The sequence below is a fragment of the Paralichthys olivaceus genome, chromosome 21 (assembly GCF_024713975.1).
Source record: "Paralichthys olivaceus isolate ysfri-2021 chromosome 21, ASM2471397v2, whole genome shotgun sequence".
Lineage (NCBI taxonomy): Eukaryota > Metazoa > Chordata > Actinopteri > Pleuronectiformes > Paralichthyidae > Paralichthys > Paralichthys olivaceus.
Genome location: NC_091113.1, coordinates 17,758,501 through 17,783,654, shown reverse-complemented (window position 1 = coordinate 17,783,654; position 25,154 = coordinate 17,758,501). Strand labels below are relative to the sequence as shown.

General features: G+C 42.1%; 1 protein-coding gene across 2 annotated transcripts in view; it reads right to left on the bottom strand.

Moving 5' to 3' along the window:
* Window positions 1-25,154, bottom strand: part of jmjd1cb (jumonji domain containing 1Cb) — a 109,555-nt gene that overhangs the window by 14,831 nt on the left and 69,570 nt on the right. For both annotated transcript variants that reach the window (XM_020083306.2, XM_020083307.2), the window contains 13 exons: window positions 23,318-23,431; window positions 12,328-12,433; window positions 11,737-11,861; window positions 10,984-11,127; window positions 10,811-10,852; window positions 8,600-8,870; window positions 7,665-8,216; window positions 7,218-7,569; window positions 5,566-6,547; window positions 5,178-5,375; window positions 4,368-4,540; window positions 3,287-3,449; window positions 102-2,658 (listed from right to left, as the gene is read on the bottom strand). In XM_020083306.2, coding sequence (XP_019938865.2) covers window positions 102-2,658; window positions 3,287-3,449; window positions 4,368-4,540; window positions 5,178-5,375; window positions 5,566-6,547; window positions 7,218-7,569; window positions 7,665-8,216; window positions 8,600-8,870; window positions 10,811-10,852; window positions 10,984-11,127; window positions 11,737-11,861; window positions 12,328-12,433; window positions 23,318-23,431 — 5,779 coding nt within the window. The remainder of the gene's footprint in view (window positions 1-101; window positions 2,659-3,286; window positions 3,450-4,367; window positions 4,541-5,177; window positions 5,376-5,565; window positions 6,548-7,217; window positions 7,570-7,664; window positions 8,217-8,599; window positions 8,871-10,810; window positions 10,853-10,983; window positions 11,128-11,736; window positions 11,862-12,327; window positions 12,434-23,317; window positions 23,432-25,154) is intronic.

Here is a 25,154-nt window from a genome sequence, read left to right as displayed (position 1 = left end):
GCCCTATCCTTTGACTTCCACTACTGTTTTTAAACTTGCTGCCTGAATAATTCTTTAGACACGACTGTCAGTGCTGGAGTGAATATCTATACAAGACTTACTGCTGCTGGCCAGTTTGAGTTTGGTCTTCTCCCTGGCTGATCTGAAGATACCATTGGGCTTCACGTCATCGTCATCCTTTTCATTGTCTCCTTTCCTCTTGGCCATGTCATTCTGCTTCTTCTTGTAGGTTGGTTTAGGCTGACGTTTGGCTCGGCCCTCCATTTTGCTCTCACTGGCGTCTGAATCATCTCCTCCACTCTCTGAACCGGACTCGTATGACCGTTTGTTGTTCCCTCGCCTTGATAAAGGAGCTGCTTTTCTTTCCTCTCCAGCTCCTCCTCCTGCTGCTGCAGCCACCATCTTCTCCTCTGCCTGCCTCTCTCTCTCACTTTTGCTTCCAATGTCCTTGCTCATTTCCACTTCACTGGAGGTGGAGGCGCTGAGATTTACTGTACAGGGTTTGATAATTTCTGACATGGCTGTGGTGTTACTTGTGTTACTTGTGCTGGTGGGGATGGGGGTGGTGGTGGTGGTGGTGATGGTGCTGGGCAGTTTCTCTGGTTTAGCACTGGTGGAAGTTGTTGTAGCAGTTGTATTCCTATCCTCCTCTGAGTGGCGGGTTAACCAGGCTTTCTTCAGCTTGTGGTAGTTACTGGACTGGCCGCTGCTTGTTGAGGCTGATCCTGAGCACTGGCTGTTGGGCAGGGGACTGGACTTGCCTGGTGTAGTGCTGCCACTTGCTGAGCTGCTGCTACTGCTGTCAACTGATAATGATGAGGCTTGGCTTGAGGAGGTTGGAGGCGGGGAGCTGTGAATGCGAGATTTGTCAATTGAATCCACAGACAGGGAGGGGTTTCCAGTTGTGATGGATGTAGGAGCACTGGAGAAGTTGTTCCTGGACTGAGCGGCAGCTAGGGCAGCTTTGTGCTTCTTGAGATGGACAAAGGAAGAGGGTAAAGGCTGACCGGAGCCAGAAATGGAGCTAGGTTTTGGGGTGAGGCTTGGACTTGGTTGGGGTGTCCCTGCTGGACTAGGGGGAGGCAATGACCCCCCTGGAGATGTGGTACGTGAGATAAAGCCTTCCTGGTACTCTCCTGGTCCTGAGTGACCCACCACCCAGCCACCAACGCTAGTCTTATGGGCTGCAATCTCGCCCCGGGCTGAAACTGAGTAACCTAGCTCATGGGTGGCTACACCAAATTTACTCTGAATGCCAAAAGTTGATGAGGCTGAAACAACAGTTCTGCACAAAGAGTTTGTGGTACTGCCTCCCATAGTTCCCTGCATACCACACACAGAGTTCCTTTTATACTGGACACACATGTCATCCATATTTGAGTTGGATTGGATAACCCTGCCAGCTACAGGTTCTCTAATACTCTCCCCTAACCTAGGACATTCCCCCTGAAGCTTGGAAGGGTAAAACCTCCCATGGGGGAGATCCTGATGGATCATAGCACCAGATTTGTTAGCACCAACAGGACTGTCGTACTTAATGGATGATGATGGACGTACAATGACTGATGCCATTGCAGATTGGGGCTTGCCCCTTGACATTCCTTTCTCTCCGGGGTACACTCCTCTTTCCTGAATCATCTCTCCAACTCTCCACCCATCTGTTGATGGAGTCATAATCTCCCCACTTATGGCAGAGGCTACAGAGGTGATGGCGGCAGCGTTTCCATGACCTTTGACGTCCCTGAGTTCTGGCAGCAGTGTGGGAGGTTTCTGCTGCTCTGCTGATGTTTTGCTACCAGTTGCCACTAAGCTAACTGGCTGGATGGGTGTGAGGGTTGGTGGAGACAGGCGTCCACCATAACCAGCTCTCTCCCGTTCTTTCTCCCTTTCCTTCTCTCGCTCCGCAGCCTCTTTTCGTTCGAGCGCGTGTTGTGTGGGGGGATGGAAGACAGGTGCTCTGTGGAGGGATGGCATTGCCCTGAGCTGGTGTTGCTGCTGCTGCTGTTGTTGGTGATGGTGGTGATGATGATGGTGATTAGGGGCTGAAGAGGAAGGCGTAGAAGACGAGGGAGGAGAAATGGCAGGGCTCCGGCGTTCGATCCTCTCTATACCGGCGTGGTGCTGATGTTGCTGTTGGACTAGTGTTACCTGCTGGCTGAGCTGCTCAGTGATTTTCCCTGCTAAACCTTCTCCTCCCTCTGGCTGGTGCTTAATAAGAGGAGGGGGCTTGGACAGGGAGATTTTGGAGCTGTGGCTGCCCAGGGACAGAGATCCCTGGCTGGGCACAGCAGCCCCAATACTGGCTACAACCCCTGGAGCTCCAACCGGTAGTTTCTCATAATAAGAGCTGAGCTCTTTGGAGGAGTACAGTCTTGGAGGCTCATTAACCACACTGTTGGACAGTGTGGTGAAGTAGTTGCTCTTTTCTGATTGGATGATGTGGGGATGGGCGTGGCTGGCCTTGGGGCTGGGGGAGGTGAGAGGTGGTATTCGCACAGGGAAGGCAGAATCTCTGCTTCTCTCTCTGTCCCTGTCCATCCCAGGGTCACTGGAGCGCTGAATCTTAGCAGTGAAGGGAGCGACTTCAATGCTCTCTTTCAGGATTTGCCGATTCTCCTCTTTGTACTTACTGGCTCTGTCTGCTGCCTGAACTGTATCCTGGGAGAGAAAATGCAAACACTGTTAAGGTGTGTATTTCTTAACTTTCAAACAAAAAATACTGCAGTACTCCTACTACATTTTGAGCTGACAAGATTAACATTTAGTCAAGAGTATGGTGCTGAGTGATTCTTTGGCAATATAATAAATATACTACTGATCAAAAGACACCATTTGGTGCACTAGTGCAGCACCCATTCTAATTCTGCTTGTTTGTAATGGTCTGTTCTCTTAGCCTGTGGTAATGCTCTGGGGCTACTTCAGAATTATTCCTCATTAGTGAGTTCTCGTCAACGATATACTTTTTATTGTTTTGTGTGCAGAGCTTTTTATAAATAGTTTATGGTGCAGAGTGAAGTTAGAAAACTTTGTGTTCATATGCTATAGGCACATGTAGCATTTAAAAAATGTATTTAATTCATGCAGATACTGTTATTATTATCCATTTAATTTCATGAATAGTTTGAATCAAAAAATAAATAATTGTTTCGTCTTCTATTAAAAAGACACATATTTCCATTACGTGGAGCATCATTTCACACATCTGAACATGCTATGCAATGTGTATTAGTGCTAATATGATTACTGCTACTGACAATTAAGTTCATGAAGTCAAAGTGAAATGCACCTGTGTATTTGCCAGGCGAGCCTTGCTAAGGGGGTCTAGGTAGATGCGGTGTAAATGGACATCTTTCCCTGTGGGGGTGCGACTCCTGTCCGTCTGCTCCTGTTTCAGCTGGGCCAACGTCAAAGTTCTGATTGGGTCCACATAGCCTTTCTTGTCCACATCTCTGCATAAACACAAGTCAACATTTACCAAGTTATTAGTTTCCCCATACATTTCAACAATTTAAAACAGGAAATGGCTGCTCATTTTTTGGTTTTCATAAGTTGTACCACTGTGGTTTATTCATGCTTTCCTTCTTGCCTTTCTTGTTATGCTAAAAGTATTTTATTTTATTAACATTAAAATAACCTGAAAAAGCTTTATTTCACTATATCTCTTAAATGTCGACAGTTAAAACACAACTATTAGTTCAAGCAGCACACTACAGTCAATCTAAACCAAATAAACAAAAATGACTACAAATGACTACTGTGGATGTGTGACAGTCTAAATACACTTGGGTAACAGGCAGAGTATTGAGGTATTGCTGCCTGTTCAGCAGTTTTAATGAGCATGACATAATTAGGCTAATGAGAGAGACAAGTGATGTGTTTCCTCAGTGATGCTGTGTGTTTGTGTGTAAGGGTATTCAGTGGCGTCTAAATTATGTAAACGGTGGTTACATAAGGAGAGCACAAGCTGCTGAATGAAAAGCGGTCTGTCTGAACTGCTGTAATATTGGATTAGTGCCACTTCACTTCATCTGACTGACCTGGCGTTGGTTGTCTGCCTCTCAGGGCTAACGTTTTACAATGGAAAAGGGCAGGCTGTTCAAATGTCCAACGCAAACATTCTCCTGTGGCATTTCTTTCAGTCCAACTCTAAAGAGCTGAAATTAACCGCAGACAAAAGGGATGCCTCATGCTCCCACTCACTCCACTCGCACACTGAAGAGCTTCACCAACTAGCTTTTATACCAGTTGGGCTGTTCATGATCTAATGTTATGAATGTGAGAAATAACGGTTGTGCACATGTTGAATAGTTTCCATTAACTCCATTAACTCGTACATCCTCAGCTGAAGCCAATCCAGGACTACTCACTCTTTATGAAGATCCATACTGGTCTTTGAAAGTGGAGGGCTTGCGTGTGTGTGCATTTTGATGGTGTGGCGGTTGGCGTCAGCACTTGCTGGCCGGACAGGAATGTGGCTCAGCATACCCAGACCATCACCAGTGCTACCAGCAGCCTGGTGCAGCCACGGACTGGCTGTGTTCTGCACAGACAACACACACACAGACAAGACATCATTAAAATAATGAACCTGAATCTGAGATGTTCAGTCAAAAAATGTGGTCATAAATGTCATAGTAGATAAAAACATGTAATGTGCAAATACACACAGTTAAGATAATGTACTTAGACCTAATTGGTCAATAAACGACAAAGTCGTAAACCATGGACACTCAGTTCTAATAAGTTGGTAATTGTGGATTCAGACAATCACACAAGCAAGTCATCTTCACTGATTTTACAAACACTGAAAGCTGAGCAGTAATAACAGCAGAAAGGCAGCTTTTGTTTGTGCTGTCATATTTTGACTGCGCACATGCATGCTGTGTGATAACTTAACAAATTAGCTGTTCCCTGTCTGTTGAATTTTGGGTCCTTTGAAGCCAGTGTCTTCAAAAGCACATTTGGAATAAACACTTTGACTACAACTTACTTTGTTTAAGTTAACTTAAAGCTGGCACATCAGTACATTATTATACATCAGAAACAAAATCCCATACAGCTTTCATGTAAAAAAACTAACAATTGAAAGGGTACTATATAAATCAATTTTATGATCGACTATTACAAGCAACATCTAAGTTGGTTTTTTCCTTCTAGGATAATATGAATACACCTACCCTCCTGAGAGAGGCCTCAGAATTCATGGTGACAGGATTTTCAGGGTGGACCCACTTAGCTGTGGGGGGCAGGTTGAGTCCTGGGGGATAGGAGGTTGGTGTTCCATTGGGGTACTGCCAGAGGATGGGGTACAGGCCCAGCCCTGCTGCCCCTCCGTGAGCCTGGGCCAGTAGATGGGGTGGAGGGGGGCCCTGACCCTGACAACAAAAACATTATTTTGGTTAACATTTTTAAGAGTTGGTGTAAATAATGTTAAGCTTGGATAAATCAGGAGGGGAAGCAACATTACTTTCCTCCCTTCTCCAACCTCAACCTCCAGAACTAATATTTACATCACAATCCTTCCTAGCCCAGTTTTAAACTATCTGTAGGTATCTGAAGTCACACCTGTAGGAACTGCTGCTGGTGTGCGGCTGCCGGATGAGGTAGGCCGAGGTGACCCAAACCGCTGGGGGAGTCGAGCCGTGGGTGGCCCCCGAGAAGAGATGCTGTGGGCGGAGGCATGGCTGAGAGCACCCCAGGTGGTAAAAGGTGCGGATGAGGTAGGGCAGAGGTGTGAGAAGCAGCAAGGAGGTGGGAGGTAGCATGGGGGTGGGATGCAGGAGTGAGGCAGGGGGGGTGGGGGGACGGGGAGTGCAGGGTGTGCAGGTGGGGATGGAGATAGGCTGCCACGTGGTTGGAAGAGACTGTTGCAGCAACAGAGTTCTCTGCGTCGGAGCGGACCAGTGCTGGGTCCCTGTAAACGGTGAAGGTTTCGTTCTTATCGATGATCAGAGGACTCTTGGAGCTGCTGCTGCTCATACTGACTCCACACGACTCGGGCCGTGCCGGCACCGGCTTGAAACCTGACCGTAGAGGTTCTGCTGCTTCTACTTTAGCGGACAAACGGCCTGTCGGAGGAGGTGATGTATCAGAGTACCTTGGTATTTTATGTTTGGAGACCTCTGGAGAGGTGTTGGGTTTAGGTCTGGAGATGTCCAACAGGCCTGGGTGGGACTTAGCTTTGAGGAGTTCAGTTGGGTTAGTGTTGGGATAGGGGTGGCTCTGAGAGTTGTTGGGGTGCTGGGATTTCTGTTTCAGAGAGTCAAGCTGGGGTGTGCTGTGGTTTGGGCTAGGACTCATTTTGGGTTTGGCTATTTCAGAGGGGGGGATTGTGTTCATCTTGTGGGGGTTTGGTTGTTGCTGTGGATGTTTTCTAGTCTCTTCAGATGAAGACGGGCTCTTAATGCCAGGTTGGATAGATGTGTAGTGTTGCTGTGTGTGCTGCTGATGATGCTGCTGTTGTTGATGAGGATGAAGATGATGATGAGGAAGGACAGTTTTCTCTTTCTCCACCAGCACCACACTCTCAGCCATCGATGTGACAGGCCTGAAAATAAGAAAAGAAGAACCAGTATTTAACTTGTGAAAATGACAGGATTACACAGATTACCTTCACGCTCTATGTAAGGGAAACTAAAATGGTTGTAGTAGTTGTATTCAGATATTTTGTAACATAATCACAAATTAATCATCATCATTAATGAATCTACAAATGTCCAAGTGAGAGGTTTCATCAGAGTTTCTCCAGCTAGCCCCCTAGTAAAAACTCTACATAATGTCCGATATGATGTGAGAGCATAGCAGGAGATCCTCTTGAGGATTCACTGCGAGTAAGTTGATGACATTTCTAATGCAGGACAGAGGCAAAAAGGAAACTCTATGGTTACATCCTGCCTCTGCCTGTTGAACCATCCCTCACTGAACACTGACATTTCTGTGGTGTTGTGGTGGTTCATTTCTTAAAGGGGCTTCAGTGTCATCTCTGATTACCTGCATAACCCGATTTTAAACATACTGTGTCTTATTAAGGGACAATTGGAAGAAACTGTTACAGAGACCTTATGGTCTATTTAATACCCACATCTGCCAGCTACTCATCACATCAGGACAAAATGCAGGATGTTGTAATATTCACCTATTATCAAGACTAAGACACTTTTTAACTTGACCCGCTGGTGATGAACAAAGTTCTTTGAATTGAATTGAATTTTTCTCACCTGATAACCTCAGAGGGAGCAAAATCTATCTTATTTCCTAAAGTCCTGGCTACTGTCAAGCTATTTCCCATAATGCCTTGCTGCTGTTGCTGCTGCATGGGAGGCTCAACATCTGTCCTTCGGCCTCCTTCTGATGGTGAGGGAGAAGGTGGAATAGGAGGTGAGGAGACTGGGGAGGGGTTGAGGGGGAGGTAAGGTGAGAGGGCCGTGGACTCTGCCTTCTGTGAGGCGAGCAACGCCGACACTGCCTCTGAACTCTCACGGTGCACCGTGGCCTGGGCATCATCTGTGATGTCGATCACATTGCTGCTGTGGAGGTGGGATGACGACGGGGTCTGGGATCGAGGAGACGCTACAAAAAAAAAAAGATGAATACATTTTTTTAATAAAACTGCTAAATTTACTCATAACTGTCACATTCACAACAGTTACCATGCATGAACATACCTTTCACAGTGTTTTTACTGCTCTCCACGATGCCAACCTGGATGTTGTCAGACATCAGACACTGTTGCCGTGGAGACTGGGTGATCTGCGTGACCGCTACCAATTCCTCCACCTCCTTCATTATCATTTTTCCCGTTTCCTTAACCACACCCTTCTTGCTTTCATCTGCTGCTTGAAGCTCCACCCATGGAGACAGGCGACCAATGAGAGACGAGGAATTGTTAATTTTGGCGCCCTGCGTTAGTGGCTTCTCTTCTTCCTCCATTTTGGAAACGGCACTTGGTTTTACATCACTGCTGCGAGTCTTAAGTTCATTCTCAGAGTTGGGCTCTGAGGAGGAGGAGGAAGAGGAGGAGGAGGATGACGAGGAAGATGAGGAGGAAGAGGAGCAAGAGGAGTGGGCGGCCCTTTTGTTGTGTGGGTTTTCTGAGTCACTACTCTCTGATAGGTCAGACGTCATATCAGTCTTCAGCCTCTTTAAACCCGCCTTTTTCTCATCCTCCTCGCCCTTCCTACGTTTGCTCACTGCCTGCTTCACCTTGGACTTGGAGTCTGGACAAATGATCAGAAAAAGGTTTGATTATTCTTTACCAACTACCTGATATCACTCAAATAGCTTGAGAGAGAGAATATTTCTATTACAATACTAAAAATATGCACTCTTTGATCATTAATAACAATGGTTACATGGTAATCATGTTACAAAATCGAATTGTATTATATGTTGTTTCTTTTGATGTCGCAAGTTTTATGTTATTTGAATTAACCACAATGAATAATGTTTATAAAAATGTTATTATGATTAGACAACCAACACACACAAAGACAAGTGGCAGAAAGCACTAAAATGGCACTACCGCCACCACATACCCTCACACGAGTATACAGGATTATTGCATCTCAAATTTATAGTGTTTGATGGTGACTGTCCTCACCTCTAGCTGCTGTCTCCTCTCTCCTGTCCTTGTCTTCCTCTGGAACGCTGCTGTCTGATCCTTTCCTCCTGGAGGAGCGAGAGTTACGCTGCTCTCTCTGTTCCCGTCCAGTGCCGCCAGGTGAGTGGTGTGATTGGCTGGCTGGTTGTTGGCTTTGCTGTGATTGGCTGTGCTGCTGGGAGGCCAACGTCCCCTGGGAACCTTTTAGGTTGGGGCCTGATGAGTTCATGACGGGGCGGGGGCTGTTGGCTTGGGCTCGCGTATAATGACTCTGTAAGAAATAATGAAGATCAGAACATGCAGGTAAACATACTGACCAAAATCCCACAAAATGATCACTTACATTAAGGCACTTAACATCGTAAGGCCAAGACTTTATATTATGAAAGAGACAAAGCCAACAGTTGTGAGTGCTGTGTAGTAATTGATAACACCATTAAATCTGTGGCTATGAGTACTTAATTCATAACAATCAGTATGAAAACAGTTACACAACTGTTCCTAGTCACTCTCTTCTTCCCTCTTCCCTATTTCTCTCCTCTCAACCCAACCAGTTGAGGCAGAAGGACATGACTTTCTGAACATCCAATCTGTATTATAAGAAGCAACTACCTCATGAATAACTCCACTGATGTTGTCTTATGTGTGGTTAGTGTTTGAAGTAAAGGCAGCAATGAATGAGTAGCAATGGCAGACTGTGGAAGTTCTGCTGAAGGGGAAGGAAAAAATGCCACACTATTTTTGAAAAGTTAAATCAATTAATTTAAATTTATGTCAAATCTTGACCAAGTCACCTACAAGACAAGGGTATTTTGTAATTTTATGTTGCTGTTAACCTTGTGAAGGTAGAATGATGTGTAAACACTGCAGAGCTTGATGATGTTGTATCACAAGGAGGGAAATGGTTAGGTCAGGCTCTGAGTACACATAGAGGACAACAGCCTTCCTGCCTTGCTGAGAGAAGGTCAACATGCCACTCTGATTAATTACTGTCCCGTGCTCCTGACCCTGTCTGGAACATGCGCAGGATAAACTGTTAAATGAGCCCATGACTGTGACTTTGGCTATTACCCAGATGGAGCTTACACTGGGATAAATAATGCATAGTAGCTACCTGGGCAGAGACATTTAATGTTACGGGCTATTCCAAAAAGCCCAGAAAATCCAGCACAGTTACGTAAGTTCCTGATCAACTCTGTGCAATTAGAGTTCTTTTCAAAAGGCAAAGCAGCACTTTCTGTCTTTGTGACGTCTTTCTTGACATTTTCACACTGAACATTTTCTGGCACTGGGCTTTTGAAGCAGATGGATACACTAACAAATATAAGAGCAGCAGAGAGGTCACTGCTTCTCAGAATTACAACCTGGACTTGATTTCAGGGCTTTGAGTTGAAGAGAAAATCCACACTCTGCACAACTATTACTGCACTGACCTCCATACATCAAGTCACTTCTGTCCACACCCATCATCCCAGCTCCAGTGGTCCAGCTGTGATGTAATAGTGTGACAGACGCACTACGCTAACCCACAGGGTGCAGCAAAGACAGACAATGCAGTAACTGCAAGATGACAGTGCATGCAGGAGATTTGGCTGGGGATTACTTACTCTTTAAAATGTATATTTTCCTTTGAAAATACCATCTCTAGTTTGTGGGAAGACAGTTTGCATCCTCACATTGTTGGAAACTACTGCTGTGTCTACATACACACACCAGCATTGTTTTGTGATTGATATTCATTTGGTGACTCTTTCTTGAAGCTGGTGCAATGTGTCAGATCGTCAGAATGTTTTCTCTGTTTTATTTTTGCTCGTGTAGTTATTGTGAAAACCTGAGAGATTCCATAAAGATGCCATTTGCCGATATGGGATCACAAATGTCCATTAGAAACATGTAAAATGTTACAGGTTAACTTTTTGTCAGTTATGTGACTGATGGACAAATGTAGTAGAAACAAGGAATACAAACTGACTTTAGATTCTCGGAGTGACTAGTAACACTGAACTGTCACTTCCTTTAGTGATGATGTGATACCACAGCCTGTTTGCTTCACTATGACTAAAAACTAGGCTTACTACCAATCAAACAAGCAAAGATTTACCCTGCATGCTACAGTTAAAAAGACATCATCTTAGTTTACTGTGAAAAACCTGGGTAAGGATGGAGGGTTTGGGGATAAGGCTGTGTGTATGGGTGGGGGGTTGGGTGTACCTGATTGTTGCCAGTGGTCCCGCCAGGTCTCCCTCCTGCCATCTGTCAAGTGTTAAGAAACAGATTAATATTGATAAGAGAATGTGGGGTAAGGACATAGTTTGTCAATGACTGCTGGACCAGAAAGTCCACATACACTGTTGTGTGTCTTATGCATGCAAGTGTGTACTCACATGGGCAGAGTTGTTGTTCTGACTGGATCGTGACCTTCGTCTGGAGGTGATGCCGATGTTTTCTCCTTTCAGCAGGGAATGGACCACATCATCCAGAAAGGTCATCTGGATCATGGATGGATCTACGTTCTGAGGCTCTAGCACCTGAACACATATCAGATTCACGTTACACTGTCCATGTGTGAAAGTGTGTTGAGCAGTGGACATTTCAGCACAGAAAGTTATGGCATATATACATCTAAAACAAAATATGATTGCAAAATTATTAATTTGATAAAAAATCCTATTATTTATGTCTGTGGAATCACACAGTGTAGCTCTGACCAGTAAAGCACTTGTTGACTAATCTGTTTTGGCTTGTTGCCCCAAAAAGTCAGCATCGAGGCTTTCTGTAACAGTACATGTATCTGAATGAAATTTCCAGCTGAGACCACGGGACATTAGTTAGTACTGATGTAATAATGAAGCAGGAGGTGATAACATTATCACACCACTCACAGCATGTGAAACTCTGGTGTGTGTGTGTATGTGTGTGTGTGAGAAAACAGTGTAGGGATATAAAGTCACAAATGAACTGTTAAAACATGATGTAATAAGGGGTGGCAGGGTGGTAGAGTGGGCAGCACTGTCACTAATCTACTGGCCGGGGCTTCTCTGTGAGGAATGACAACTCTAAACAGGTAAAAAGCTTGAAACAGACAACAAGGGTTTGGATGTGTGTGTGTTTGTGTGTGTGTGTTTGCGTGAGTATACCTGGTCATTCATAACGACCATGTTTCGACTAAAGAGGTCGTGGTGTGTAATGATGCCAGTGAACCATTGGGTAGCTGAGTCTTGTCTATACACACGCACGCGGTAACCATTCAACGAATAGGGACCTGGAACAGAAAACAATGTTATGCTTCCACTGATAAGTAAATAACTTAACTTCAGGTTCAATTCAATTCAATTCAATTCAATTTTATTTATATAGCGCCAATTCATAATTTACATTATCTCAAGGCACTTTACATTTAAAGGTCAAGACCTTAAAACAATATTAACATAGAGAAACCCAACAGTTCCCACAATGAGCAAGCACAGGCCACTGTGGAGAGGAAAAACTCCCTCATTAACAGGGAGAAACCTCTGGCAGAACCAGGCTCAATGTGGGCGCTCATCTGCCTCGACCGGTTGGGGTGAGGAAAGAAAAGTAAGGTTCCTCATATTGTAAGACTCACTTACAGTAATGAGATGACTGACAACATGTTAAAATGACAGCCATAACTACACAAAACTCTACAACAATGGTACAGCATAGAAATACATTGGTGATACATTTATACTGGAATTAAAAAAGCTTACCTTGCATGAAAATTTCCTGCACCTTCTGGTCTTTGAGCCAAGCCTTCACTTCTTCATGGAGTTGATGGTTGTCTCTTAATACTGGGTTCTGACTGTCCACCTCATCCTGACACACACACAAACATACACGTTGGCAAAGAATCAGCATCAAACAGTCTGAAATGCACACTTGTTTAAATTAGCCCACACTGAGATAAGCATATCTCACACAATTTCTCCTCTTCGAGACAGTGAACAACAAATATTACAGAAATCACAGCCTGGTGCTACTACTACAGAAAATACAGAAAAACACACAATGTGGTGTTTTCATTGATATATTTGTTGTTTCTCTGTAGCGATGAGAGAATGTCAATTGATTTATTTCTGCCACGTCCTACTTTCATTTCAATGTGATTTATTTGGGAAAGTTTCAAATAAAGGAACAGTTCTGCTGTTGGGTGGGTCAGGGCCTTGATTCAGATTACATCAGTGGTGGAAATTAGGTCAGAGAAAGAGCTGCACTTTCATCACCAACCCCCTCCGGATGTAAAAGTCAAATTATTTAAAAAAGATCAATGTGCCACTTTACAAGATATTATATGAAAAGCTGCAGCAGGTTTCTTTTGTGCATCTGGTATCAAGCTATGGTGAAAATATTTGATTGTGGTCTGTAGACAATATGATACACACATCCCAACTTGTGGTCAGTATAGCTTTACAGACAGTACACACAAATGCACACAAATCCTCAGCAGCTTACAGGCTATCCATCAGCACTGAAAAGCCTTTGTTTTACACAGTAGGTCACAAAGGGTGAAAGAGATAAGATGGTAAAACAAAGTGGTGTTCAAAACTATTTCATATCAAACACACACAATGTAGAAATAGACTCGACACTGAAGGACGACAGGATGAGGAAGAGGAAACCACACTCTTTCACACCCTTTCTGATGTGTATCTCGAATTGCGTATGCACGTATGTGACACATCACGGATGAATCATCAGAATTAAATACTGAGCCTAAAAGCAAAACAGTTTGTAATGATGTTTGTCAATTTTAAAATGATACAAAGGTCTTATTCTGAGTGTTAGTGGAACGGAAATGAACTTCTCGGTGCAGAGAGAGAGAGTGGAAGAGCAGGAAATGTCTGACAGCAAACACAAAAGATTTATTGATCTATTTCATGAGTATTTTAAGCCAAATTGTGACTCAAATTCAGGCAAACACCCCAATCATAGCAGTGAATTACTGTTGAGATATTCTTCTCAAGACAATACCCTCTACAGTCTAAATGACATAAAAAGGACATTGTTCAGAACACAGAAATAAAAGCATATGAAGTGCAACCTGAGTATCTCCACACAGTGCCGAGCAGCTGGAGTCAAAGAGAGACACGGAGGCTGATCCTCAGCAGGAAGTGAAGCAGACAAAGTGAGTCTTTCATTTCACCTTCCCATCTCTCTGTCTCTCTCCATCTCTCTCTCTACTTCTGCTGCAGTGTTCCAGTTTCCCAGCCTCGTCCAGCTCTATCTCAAATCAGCATACACACTATAAATAGCACACTGGAAGGCAACCGAGGTCAGCATGTCTCTCATATATCCTTACAATTATTTCTATTACCACCATTAGGCCAAACATTAGTGCTGCACTGAGTGAAGAAAAAGTAAATGTCTGTATCCTGGTTAACAACATTCACCTCCAGAATGAAGCATAAAGAGCTGTCAGCACATAATAAAAGGGTTTTGGTATAACTATGCTTATATATTTGGGATTCTAAATCCGACCATGAAAGCTGGTGACACATTCAGTACCACAAATTGATCTTCACAAGAGATGGAGATTATCATGCATTAAAGCAGTACATTTTTGGATTTGTTTGGGGTTCAATCTTTCATTTTTCTATCATTCTACACACCAAATGCATCACACTTATGAATATGACATCTTTGAGGTGAAGGTATCGTGTCAACACTGGAGCTGGAGGTCCTTTCACCATAACAGTGACATAAATAGAACCTCAGCATCATAAAACCTCACTTTCCTCTGCCAACTATGTTTAATTTTACACTTGCAGAAAATAACACGTGAGTCTATTTCTGCTGCCACCCATCTATTCTGGCTCACCGCTGTCCTCTGTTTAGACATGACACACACAGAAAAGGTGTTACCAAGGCAACATGTCACCACGACCCCCCCATTGGTTTACTTCAACAGGCTGGAGAGAAATAGAACATGAGCACATTATATTCACTATGGCTGAATCACTGTGATTCAATTGTGATTCAAGTGCATTATTAAGTTAAAGAGACTATTAAGACTGGGCAATATACAACTACTACAGTATGACTTTAATTTACGTATTTCGAACACTGTAGTAATTGTCAATATTTCCCAAAACAACCCTAATACAGTCGGTGGTATTTAAGGAATGGCTACCACAGTGAGCATTCTGATAAAAAACTCTGATGGTGACATATTTACATCATCTCATGGTTTATATTATCAAATCAGAGAAATCAGTCAACACAATACCAATAAACTGCAGCACTCTTTTAAAATTGTTTTCATATTTGAATCAAGTTTAGATATTTCAAAATAACTGAACTTCACTTTCAACTACACAATAAGTCCAACATGTACTGTATAAAAAATAAACGGCCACCTGCTATTATTATTGGAAACCAAATAAGATATTTTTAATTTTGTTTTACAGATGTACAGACACAAGAGCCAGTCAAATACTTAAATATCCCCTGTATTAATGCCTATTTATACTGTACAATTAGCTTTTAATAAATGAAATGCCCCATTACAATGTCTGTGACACTAGATATGATTAGTAGAACTTTATGGCAGAAAACAGAATAGAACTTTGTCAGAAACATTACATAATTACAAACTACACACACAGTGTGTCCTCAACCTTTACTCTAACTGTCTATTACTGAAGGCTATTTGTTAAAGGCCGCCCGTGAATTACAAAGAGTGACATGAGGACTTCTTGTTCACCAGATAGTTAATAAAAAACAACAAATATGACACACATTGACATATATATGGAGACAAAGACAGATGGCTTGTTAAAGACTTCAAACAGCCTTCTTTTAGGGTTGCCATGGAGACTGCAGTGCTGAAGCAGAGGGAACAAACTGAACGATAGAGTTCCTGAGGTTATTCTTTTAAAACTGATGCTCAGGGACTAAAATGCAAAGGGACAAAAATGAAGGACATTTGTGGGTGTAGCATGATTTGTTAATGTAACAGAAGTTTCTTTAAGGTGTGACTGAGGACGCAGTATGTCCAAAGTACATTTTAGGAGGCTTTGCAGCATTGCAATTTTCAGCCACACACGCGCACATACAGATGTGACCACCACCTTCAAAAACACCATATCTGAAGTTGCTCGCACTTCTCTGTTACAACAGCCTGGGCTGCACTTGTTGGAAACAAAATCACCTTCATTCTGCAAATAAAACACGATTCCAGTGAGCATTTGATAATTTATTAATATGAAACGCAGTAATCCATTGTTTGGACTAGAGTGACACGTATTGTTTTCAAACCTCAGAGTTGAAGCTTCAGAGTAATTACAGTCTGTGACTATGCAGACTTTTTGAAATGTGTTTCCAACGCCTCATTACTCATCATTATTATACTTATTGCTATTATTAGAACTGCCAATACATGTGTTCACACGTTTACGTCATTTGTGTGTGATGGCTACTACTTCCCTCCTCCAACAGTCTGAGTCACTACACTTCTCTTGGTTTAAACTCATGAAAGTGCCGTCATCATATTGATATTGAGAGATTACTCCTTTGCAGATAGATTAAATATCGAATCTGTGTCACTGAAAGTAAAGACACCAATACAAGTCATTTTAAAGTTGCACCCAATGAAATTGAAGAGTGCTTTGGTCATTAATATCCCTGTTAAGTAATAGAAATTGCATTGACCTTATTCTGCATTGCTGCCTTTACTGGCTGTACTTCATATATGCAAAATACACACGGAAAAGCTGTTGCAGTTAAACACGTAACCCCCCCACCCCCACCCCACACACAAACACACACACACACACACACACACACACTTTGCACTTCCTGTGCAACCAAAAGAAAAACATTTTTGAGGATACACAATGCACTTGGTGTGATCTGATCAGCTCACCTTGCTGTTCACATACAGTAATAGTGTTTGAGTTGTAGTTAGAGGACCAATAAAAAGGTAAATGTGTGTTTGGATAGCAGATATCAAATATGTGCTCAAATTTAGTCCCTTGTTCTCTGATTCCTGATCAAACAAGGTGTGGGTGGATCCAACAGTCTTTCAGGAGGAGGGGGTATCAGAGCTTCAGTACCAGAGTGATCATATCAAATCCCTCTCTTTGTCGATTGAGAAAAATGTATAGTTCACTATTATAGAGCACAAGGTAACATCATTGCCTTCTTTTAATTAAGCAGACTCCGCACTCTGACTAATTGTATTACATTCTCTTGTGGTCACACTGCAGGCTCTAAATATACTCCAACTGTTATTTTACTGGGAGCATCAGTTCATAATCAGTACATAATAAATCCATTATAATCAATTCAACAGAATTACAACTGGACTGCAGCATGTGATTAAATATGTCACATGCTTAAAGATGGATGGGTGTCAGCTGGCTCAGTCCCACACTGCCATGTAGATATACTACCTCGATCCTGAGGGATTTCTGACAGCCCGAAATGTTTTTTTGTAGGTTTTGTAGCAAGAGGGTAAAGATGGACTTTTACAACATTTTCAATTGACTAGTCTGCAATACGCCAAGAGCATCTGTGTTGATTTCATTTAATGTTGTTACCATTAGAGACGAACACTGCTCAGAAACTGCTGCTGGCACCGGCACAATATGCAGTGCTCTGTGTGTGTGTGTGTGTGTGTGTGTGTGGTCAAACTCTTGAATCAGCACTTAACAGTTTTATTCTCCACCTCCTGAGCACACACCATCAGCAAAACTTTTTACAGACAGACAGTAGACAGAATCACAAAGACGTGCGCATGTGCATGCACACACACACACACACACAGCAGGCTGGGTTGGCCCACTTAACAGTGACTTCATTGTACCATTTATGCCAAACAGATTGTACCCCCCCCCCCAGTCTTCCTGTCCAACTGGAAAAACAGAGAGGGGCGTGGCCATAGCTTCACTGCTCAGACTGAGTGTTTGGGAGAGGGAGGGAGTCAGACTGTTTTTATTGCACGGTGGGGTTCAAAGGTCTCCAGAAGAATGAGCAGCTCTGTGTGGGTAGAGAAGCAGAGAGCTAGAATGGAGGAATGTATGTGTGTGTGTGTGTGTGTGTGTGTGGATGTGTATTCTGAGGATTCTGGAGATACACTAACAAAACAGTACATCTAAGTGAGCGGGATGTAATCTGAGGAAGTTTTAAGATATGACATACTTGAGGGCCGGTTGGAGTTTTTAAAATCAGCCAGACTGGATATGATGAGAGCATTCTGTTGTTTGTCTTCTTCCTCTACCCATGATGTTCTTGGGGTAGATGTAGCTCTTCTTTGTAAGTATTAGTTTTTGTGTGGTGGCATTACCCCTCAGTGTCATTGTCTGGGGTTGCATGTGAGTGAACACAAACATGAGCCATTCACAGTTGTCTCGTGTAGCCAGGGTAAAAGGTGGGACAGTTGTCTCTTTGTCACTATTGTAACTACACTGAACATATCTACATAGTTTACAATGATAATTTTACATATGGTTGGGTATTGAAATGCATATGTAGCTACACAGTGCTATATGTGTAAACACAGGTCAGGGACACAGTTGCTATAGAGATACCACATCATGAGCTGGCTGCCTCTGTTTTGACCAAGTTCCTGAGGCCAGTGGAGACTGTGAAGCAAGTCGAAGAAAGACTTATCTGTCTCTTTACATCTAAAGAAACCATTCCCACTGCAAACCCTCTGCTCACTATTAGTGCCCTGTCTCACAATATGACCTTCTTGCTAGATGCTTACACCATGTAGCCTGGTGTATGAGTCTCGGTTCCACATATACAGTTCTAACAAGTTCGACAAAGTGCTTGAAAAACGCAACATGTTGGGGTGATGGAGCCTTGTTTCTAGTCAGCCTTGGTTAGCAACCTCTGTGTCCAAAAGGAAATTGCATTAGGCAGTGAAAACTAGTCATGATCTGAGCAACTAGAATTACAGCACCAGTGAATGTTTGTGCCAAATGTGAAAGAATTCCCTAAGGGTGTTTCGGACAAGGCAAAACATTTGCTTTGTGAGGTTACAGTGACCTTGACCATTGACCTTTGGCTACCAAAATGAGTGTGTTAATCCTCGACTCCTAATGAATGTTTGTGCCAAATGTGAAAGGATTACTTAATGTTGTCCCCAGATATCACCTTCACAAGGCAAAAAATGTGCTTTATGAGGTCACCGTTAACTTAAACTTTGACCACCAAAATCAAACAGTTCATTCTTGAGTACAAGTGAATATTTGTACCAAAACTTGAGGACAGAATTATTCTTGCGATATCTTGTTTACAGGAATGGGACAGACAGATAGACGTCATACATACATATGGACAGGCAACCCGAAACATAACTCCTCTGGCCACTGGCTATCGCTGGCCCCGAGGCATAAAAATAATTTTTACTTATTAGCTTCTTCCGTTTTCTAAAGGTAAAAACAGTCTAAAAGGTTAAACTCTGAGACAACTGAGGGCTGCAGCATGTCAGTGTGGCTACCTGGTTTGATGTAACACAGAAGTGTGAAAGGTCCCAAAACACAGGAGTTTCTCATTTATTCAACTCCTGAGTAAAGCATACTACATTAAACAGTTACACTGTGATGAAGCTGTCAAGTTTACCCCATTAACACAATTTAAAGTCTGCCTGTCTGTGTGTGTGTGTGTGTGTGTGTGCGTGCGTGCGTGTGTGTGTGTGTTTGTGTGTGTGTGTGTGTGTGTGTGTTTGTGTGTGTACGTTTTTAACTCAGTCCACTCTAGTCCAGGTCATGCCAGACTCCATGGGGACACAATTAAGTCTACAGGCTGTCACTGTCACAGATATCAGCTGTGTGTGTGTGTATGTGTGTGAGCTTTCTGTAGTAAATAGGACAAGACACAGGGGATAATGCAGACAGTATTCTGCATTAGACCAGACACAATGCCGCAATACATAAGAGGAATACACTCATCTTTACGTAGTTTAAATGAGCTTCACCAGCAGGGTTATGCACCAATTCCTTCAAAAGTTTTAGGCGATTTCACATTGTTAAAGGTACAGTGTGTAGAATTTAGTGATATCTAGTGGTGACGTTTTTCTGTTGCAGCTGAACACCCCTCACCTCACCCTCCCCTTCCAAACATGAAAAATAACCTGTGATAGCTTCAGTTGTCATAAAAACTCAAAAGGTGTTTAGTTTGTCCAGTCTGGACTGATGAAAGAAACCATAGAGAGGGTCCCCTCGAAGTAAATATAAAGTATTTAAATATAAAGGGCCTTTTCTGGGGTAAAGAAAACTACTATTGATACAATTTAGATGAAACAAACTAGTAAAAACATCATGAGGATTATTCTACATGCCAATAGTTCCCTTTCACCTAAATCTTTCACACTGGACCTTTAAGTAGTCAGACCTGGTCAGCAAACCTTACATAGTTTGAAAACATATTTTTATATCACTCAACAGTTTGAGAACCCAATGGGAAGCCTTGTTCCCGATACCAGCTAAACAGTACGTACTGTGATTCTGGTATAAAAGGGAGAGTTAAGCTCTTTCTTAAGGAAAACAGTAAGTGTCAGTACAGAAAACTGTGACTCAATCGTCACAACAACCTGAAACATAAAGAGCTTTTGTGGATAAACAAGATAACAGGATGTCAGTGGTGTGGAGATACTTTGGCTGGAGTTTAATTTGGCTGCAAGGGGAATGAGACGAATCCTGGGCTACTTGAAGCCCAGTTGCTGGGACACCAAGGGTGGAAGACTGCATAAAGAGATATTCTTTGCCTGGACAGCAGCTGCAGAGAAAAATCCATGTCTAATTTTCAGAGGTCTGACTCCAGGTGGTGGATTTCATTCCTTAACTGAGTCAGCAGAGTTTGCAGTTCACACAGTGTGTGTAACTCATAAAACAATACAAAAGATAACAGGAAACGTAAAATAGCAAGTGAAGCATTAAAAGAAATAAAGCTAGAAAGAAGGTCGTAGAGATGGAACAACACACAAATAAGAGGCCTTAATTAATGCAGATCTAATAAAAATACATTTTTAGGTTAAAAAAAAAACTTGGAGAAACCTAATCCTGAAAGGCTGAATGTTGGGTCGAGGTGGGGCGTGCTCGGGTCTGTATTTTTGTGACGGCACATAAAGAAGTCCTGTCAGCCTGCACAGTTTATGATTATGGGCAATGTGCATTTCTCTTTGGTTTGTGCAATAACATATTTTCACACAATTTAAATATCAGTCAAACCTGCTTCACAATGAAAAGGAAAAATCTAAATATTACTTTCAGTGGCATGGGAACCTTTAAACTAGCATGAACAAGTTCTTGTCAAGTACATTCTGACCCATATGTGCTAGGCTGAATTTACAACAACTGAAAAATAGGAATAAAAAAACAAAAAGTTGCAAATCTGTTTGCTTTCTCTTCTCTCCTCTATTACCCATTTGTTCAGTGACCATAGTTGGTAATTTTCCTGCTCTTATTCTCTGAATAATGACAAATTAAATCATATTACATTTTAACCTTGGATATTCATTGATGTGATAGCACAGGAAAAGAGAACTAACCAGCGTAAATCCATGTGGTACCATCAACCCTCCCATCTGTTACAGATGATGCATTATTTGTGGTAGCTGGCATGACAGAGTCAGTGCACTGGCCACAGTGAACAACCACAGAAACTACTGCACAGATTCAAAGCATGAGTCACCAGAGGACATGGCAACAGAGGATTGGACTTCTGATTGGCTGCAAATAAAAGAAAAAAATAGAAACAGCTTTTGGCTCTTGGTATTGGGACTCGTCTTAAGCACAAACTGATGACGGATGGTCAGAGTGTGGAACACAGTCTTCCCGTCTGGTTGACACTAAGTGGAACACAGTGTTCCAGCCAGCACAATACAAGCTGTGTTCAGCTGCAGAGCACTGACACACATACACTCACTCTAATTAAATACACAGCCGCATAACACAAGTATACATCTCTATGAATTACTGCTTGTTGTGAAGCTACAGTATCTAGTGTGCATCTGTGTTTCAGGAAGTATTAATGTGTGGATGCGATGTTGTAATTTATGAGCCGGTATTATGGAGTGGTGTAAAATCAGTCAGAGGACAGACTGTGACTGCGCATGTTGGCTTTATATTCATACCCCGGCAGTGTCTGATCCATATGGAGCACAGCAGCTAGCCCTGGCTGCTCTCTAGATGGAACTCCATGGCTGCAATATCCAGCCTAGATCTAATTGTGAATGACTAATTATTCATTAGCAAATAAGAAGCAGTTAAAATGTGTATACGTGCCAATATTGGTTGAATGTAGACATTAATAGTAGTAGACATTTTACCCACATCAAGACAGCAGGTATTGTTTATGTTAATTGCTCTGCTGTCTACCAGTGCAATGAGACAGCTCCCTACAAATAAACATCCTTGCTGTATTTCTGCTTTAAACCACCATCCTATTATCACCATCATTCAAAACACAACAGTTCAGAGTGTGTACTACTTTATGAAATGTGTCCACAACATGTGATGTTGGAACTATATGAAAAACTTGATAACAGATCATATGAGGCCAATATGACGGCTCAACGGAGGTGATATAACACTACAAAATGGCTTCATTTCATGTGGATACAGTGACATGAGTTTCTCTAACAAACTGAGAAATAGGACACAAACTGAGTATATAAGCAACACTGCAAGGGGATACAGATTCATCCCTGCTGTACTGCCAGGAATGCTAGCTGAAAATGCCTCTGAAACCAAAGATGATGTTAAACAGTTATGTAAAGCATTCAAGCCTGAACTTTTAGGACCCTCTTTTTAATCAGATCATTCAGGAATTGTTTTTTGGGGAAGATTTTAGATTATATATTTATATGTAACTGGTTTAAACCATTAAACTGAGATTCACTATCCTGCAAAACAGCAAACTGTTGTTATACACATTTTCTTTTTTTCTGACAAAAATGTTCAAGTGAGATTGGACGTGTGAATATGTAAGAGTCCTGGTAGGTGGATTTAGTTGCCTTTGGACAGAGACAGACAAGCAGTGTTTTTGTTATTCTACACTAACTGGCTGCAGGCTGTTGCTTTATATTTACCACACATATGAAAGTCAGGGTTTCAGCTATACATTCATGTTACGTAATCATGAAAGTGGTTAATCTTCTGCTCTATTAATCTAAGAAGTTTCCCCATTTGACTCTCCTCTATTATATTTCAGTAAGCTGTCATAAAGCTTTGTCTTTTAATCTAAATTAAAATTAATCTGAAATGCACACAACACAACCAACTAAACAAACACACAGTTTGTTGTCTCAAAACTTGTTGCATTTTACACATCACTGATGTTCTGGGAACACACAGAGATTCAGAAAAAAGGTTTTACACCTTTGCCCTGATCTGTGCCACAGTTCTATCTCACAGGTGAGACCTTTCTTACACAGGGGTGTGTCTTTCTAAACTATGGTCATTTCAGTTTGCTAGAGGAAAACTGAAGGCTACTTAAATCAAAGTCGAGTTGTCACAGCAAACGACCTGAATACTTGTGTAAATGAGAGATTTAAGCTTTTAATTTTCAATAATCGCATTTTTAATATTCAAATCTGACTGAAGGCAAAACTGCAATTTTATCTATTAACTCTAAAACACAATAAAAGTGAATGTGTGAATATTCTGTGAAGCCACTGTATGTTGTCTGACACAGTTATATGGCCCTATAAAAGAAGTTGTTACAAAGCCTGATAATTATTGTGATTATTACCTGGTATGGTTGGTAAGTTGAATGGTCTGACAGGAAGTCCAGCTGTTGGTCTAACAAGAATTCCACTGCTGTTACCGACGACAACAGGCTCTTCCCCACCACTGGCTTAAATGCCTGCACACACAAAACACAGAAAATGGTCAGCAAAGACAAATGCAAAGTAACAATAATAGGGCAGCTTGTTTCTAAGAGTAATCTGATTAGAAATGTCACATCAGAAACAACTTAAGGCAAATGCTTAATACAGTTCATCAATTTCAAATAAATATGTAATAGAGAATACATGTATAAATTATTTTGGAGCTACAGTTTCCAATAAAAGAAACTATAAATATCACGGAATTGAAAAAGAGGACTGAAGGAAGAGGGATGAATGACGGAGCAACAGAAAAGATTAGAGGGGGGAAAAATACAAGCGAAGACATGATGGAGGGGGGCAGAGAGGGATTGAGGAAAAAGAGTGGTGAATACATTAATGAGCAGAGGAAATCTGACAGTTCAAAGGCACTCCACTCCACTTTGATGTTGCTTCTTTTACATGCACACACACACTGATCATGTCTGTCAGCCTGCAGTCTTAGCTCAGCTGTTACTGCACATACAGCACAGAGAGCAGGCGGCACTGGCTTCTAAATCTCCTTCTCATATCTATGTGTGCTGATGTGACTGTGAGACAGCCACACGATTTACAGCTATATATATCAATGTGCAGAGGTTTTCTTATGATTTCTTCTCTACCACATCACTTTTTCTCATCTCCTTTAATGCATTTTGTCAATCAGTCTAAAACCAAGGAAGAAATACAGTGAGAGAAAACAGCCATAGCTGACAAGATAAATGCAAGCGGTGTGTGTGTAGAAGCGTTCTGTGCTGCCATGATTCATGGTTACATAAGTCTAATAGAGAGATGAGAGATGAGAGGTGAGAAACATGACCGCTGTGACCCCCTCCTCAGACACACACACACACATCCACAGGAGGCAGGAGGACATTGTGCATGCAAGCAAAACATGATAGCGTGTGTGTCTGCAGCTCTATTTCTGTCTGTCTACACATATCACATTTCCAGCCTACGGTGGCAGCATGGAGCTGGCAGCACAGGCCACACTGCCGGACTTTATTTTAGAAATTACTGGTATTTATTTTGGTAAGTCTCACTTTGCCTCTAGTGGTGGACTGTGTCTAAACCAGTGTCCCATTGTGGAGACTCATTAGGACAACACTGACAGTGAGTATGTTAACATAGAAACAAATATCCTACTTTTGATTATATTCAGGACATGGTTGCTTTATATCAATAACACGTTGGTTTGAGGGAAGCTAATCTGTCAAAGCAAGGGGTACGCTGAGGGCAGAAAGGCACTGTCATGCCAGACCTCAATGATATGACAAGCTGTTGCTTGTGGTGGATGACTTTGTATCACAAAAACTGTACATCTGCTGTTTACCTCACAATAGTCATGACAACAAATGAAATAACCTTCTTTTTCTCAATACTACAGGCAAGCATGCTGTATTCTGGTGTTTAATAAATATTCAAACTATTATTTCGAACTTTAATCTAAAGGTCTCACCAGCACAGTCAAGTTCACTTTGGTCAGGTTTGGCTTTAACCTGAATGCCCACTAAGAACTTACCCAGCTTCTAAACATATCCAAACATACTAGAGTAAAACCACTCACACAAACAATTTTGAGGATATTCACTAACTATAACACTTTACCAAATCCAAGGGAAATTCTCTCATGTAAACCTATCAAAAAACATAACAGTGTTTTGCTCTTTAAAGAAAGTCAGACTGAAAGCAACAGTGCGCTGAGACCAGGCAGCAGAGGAG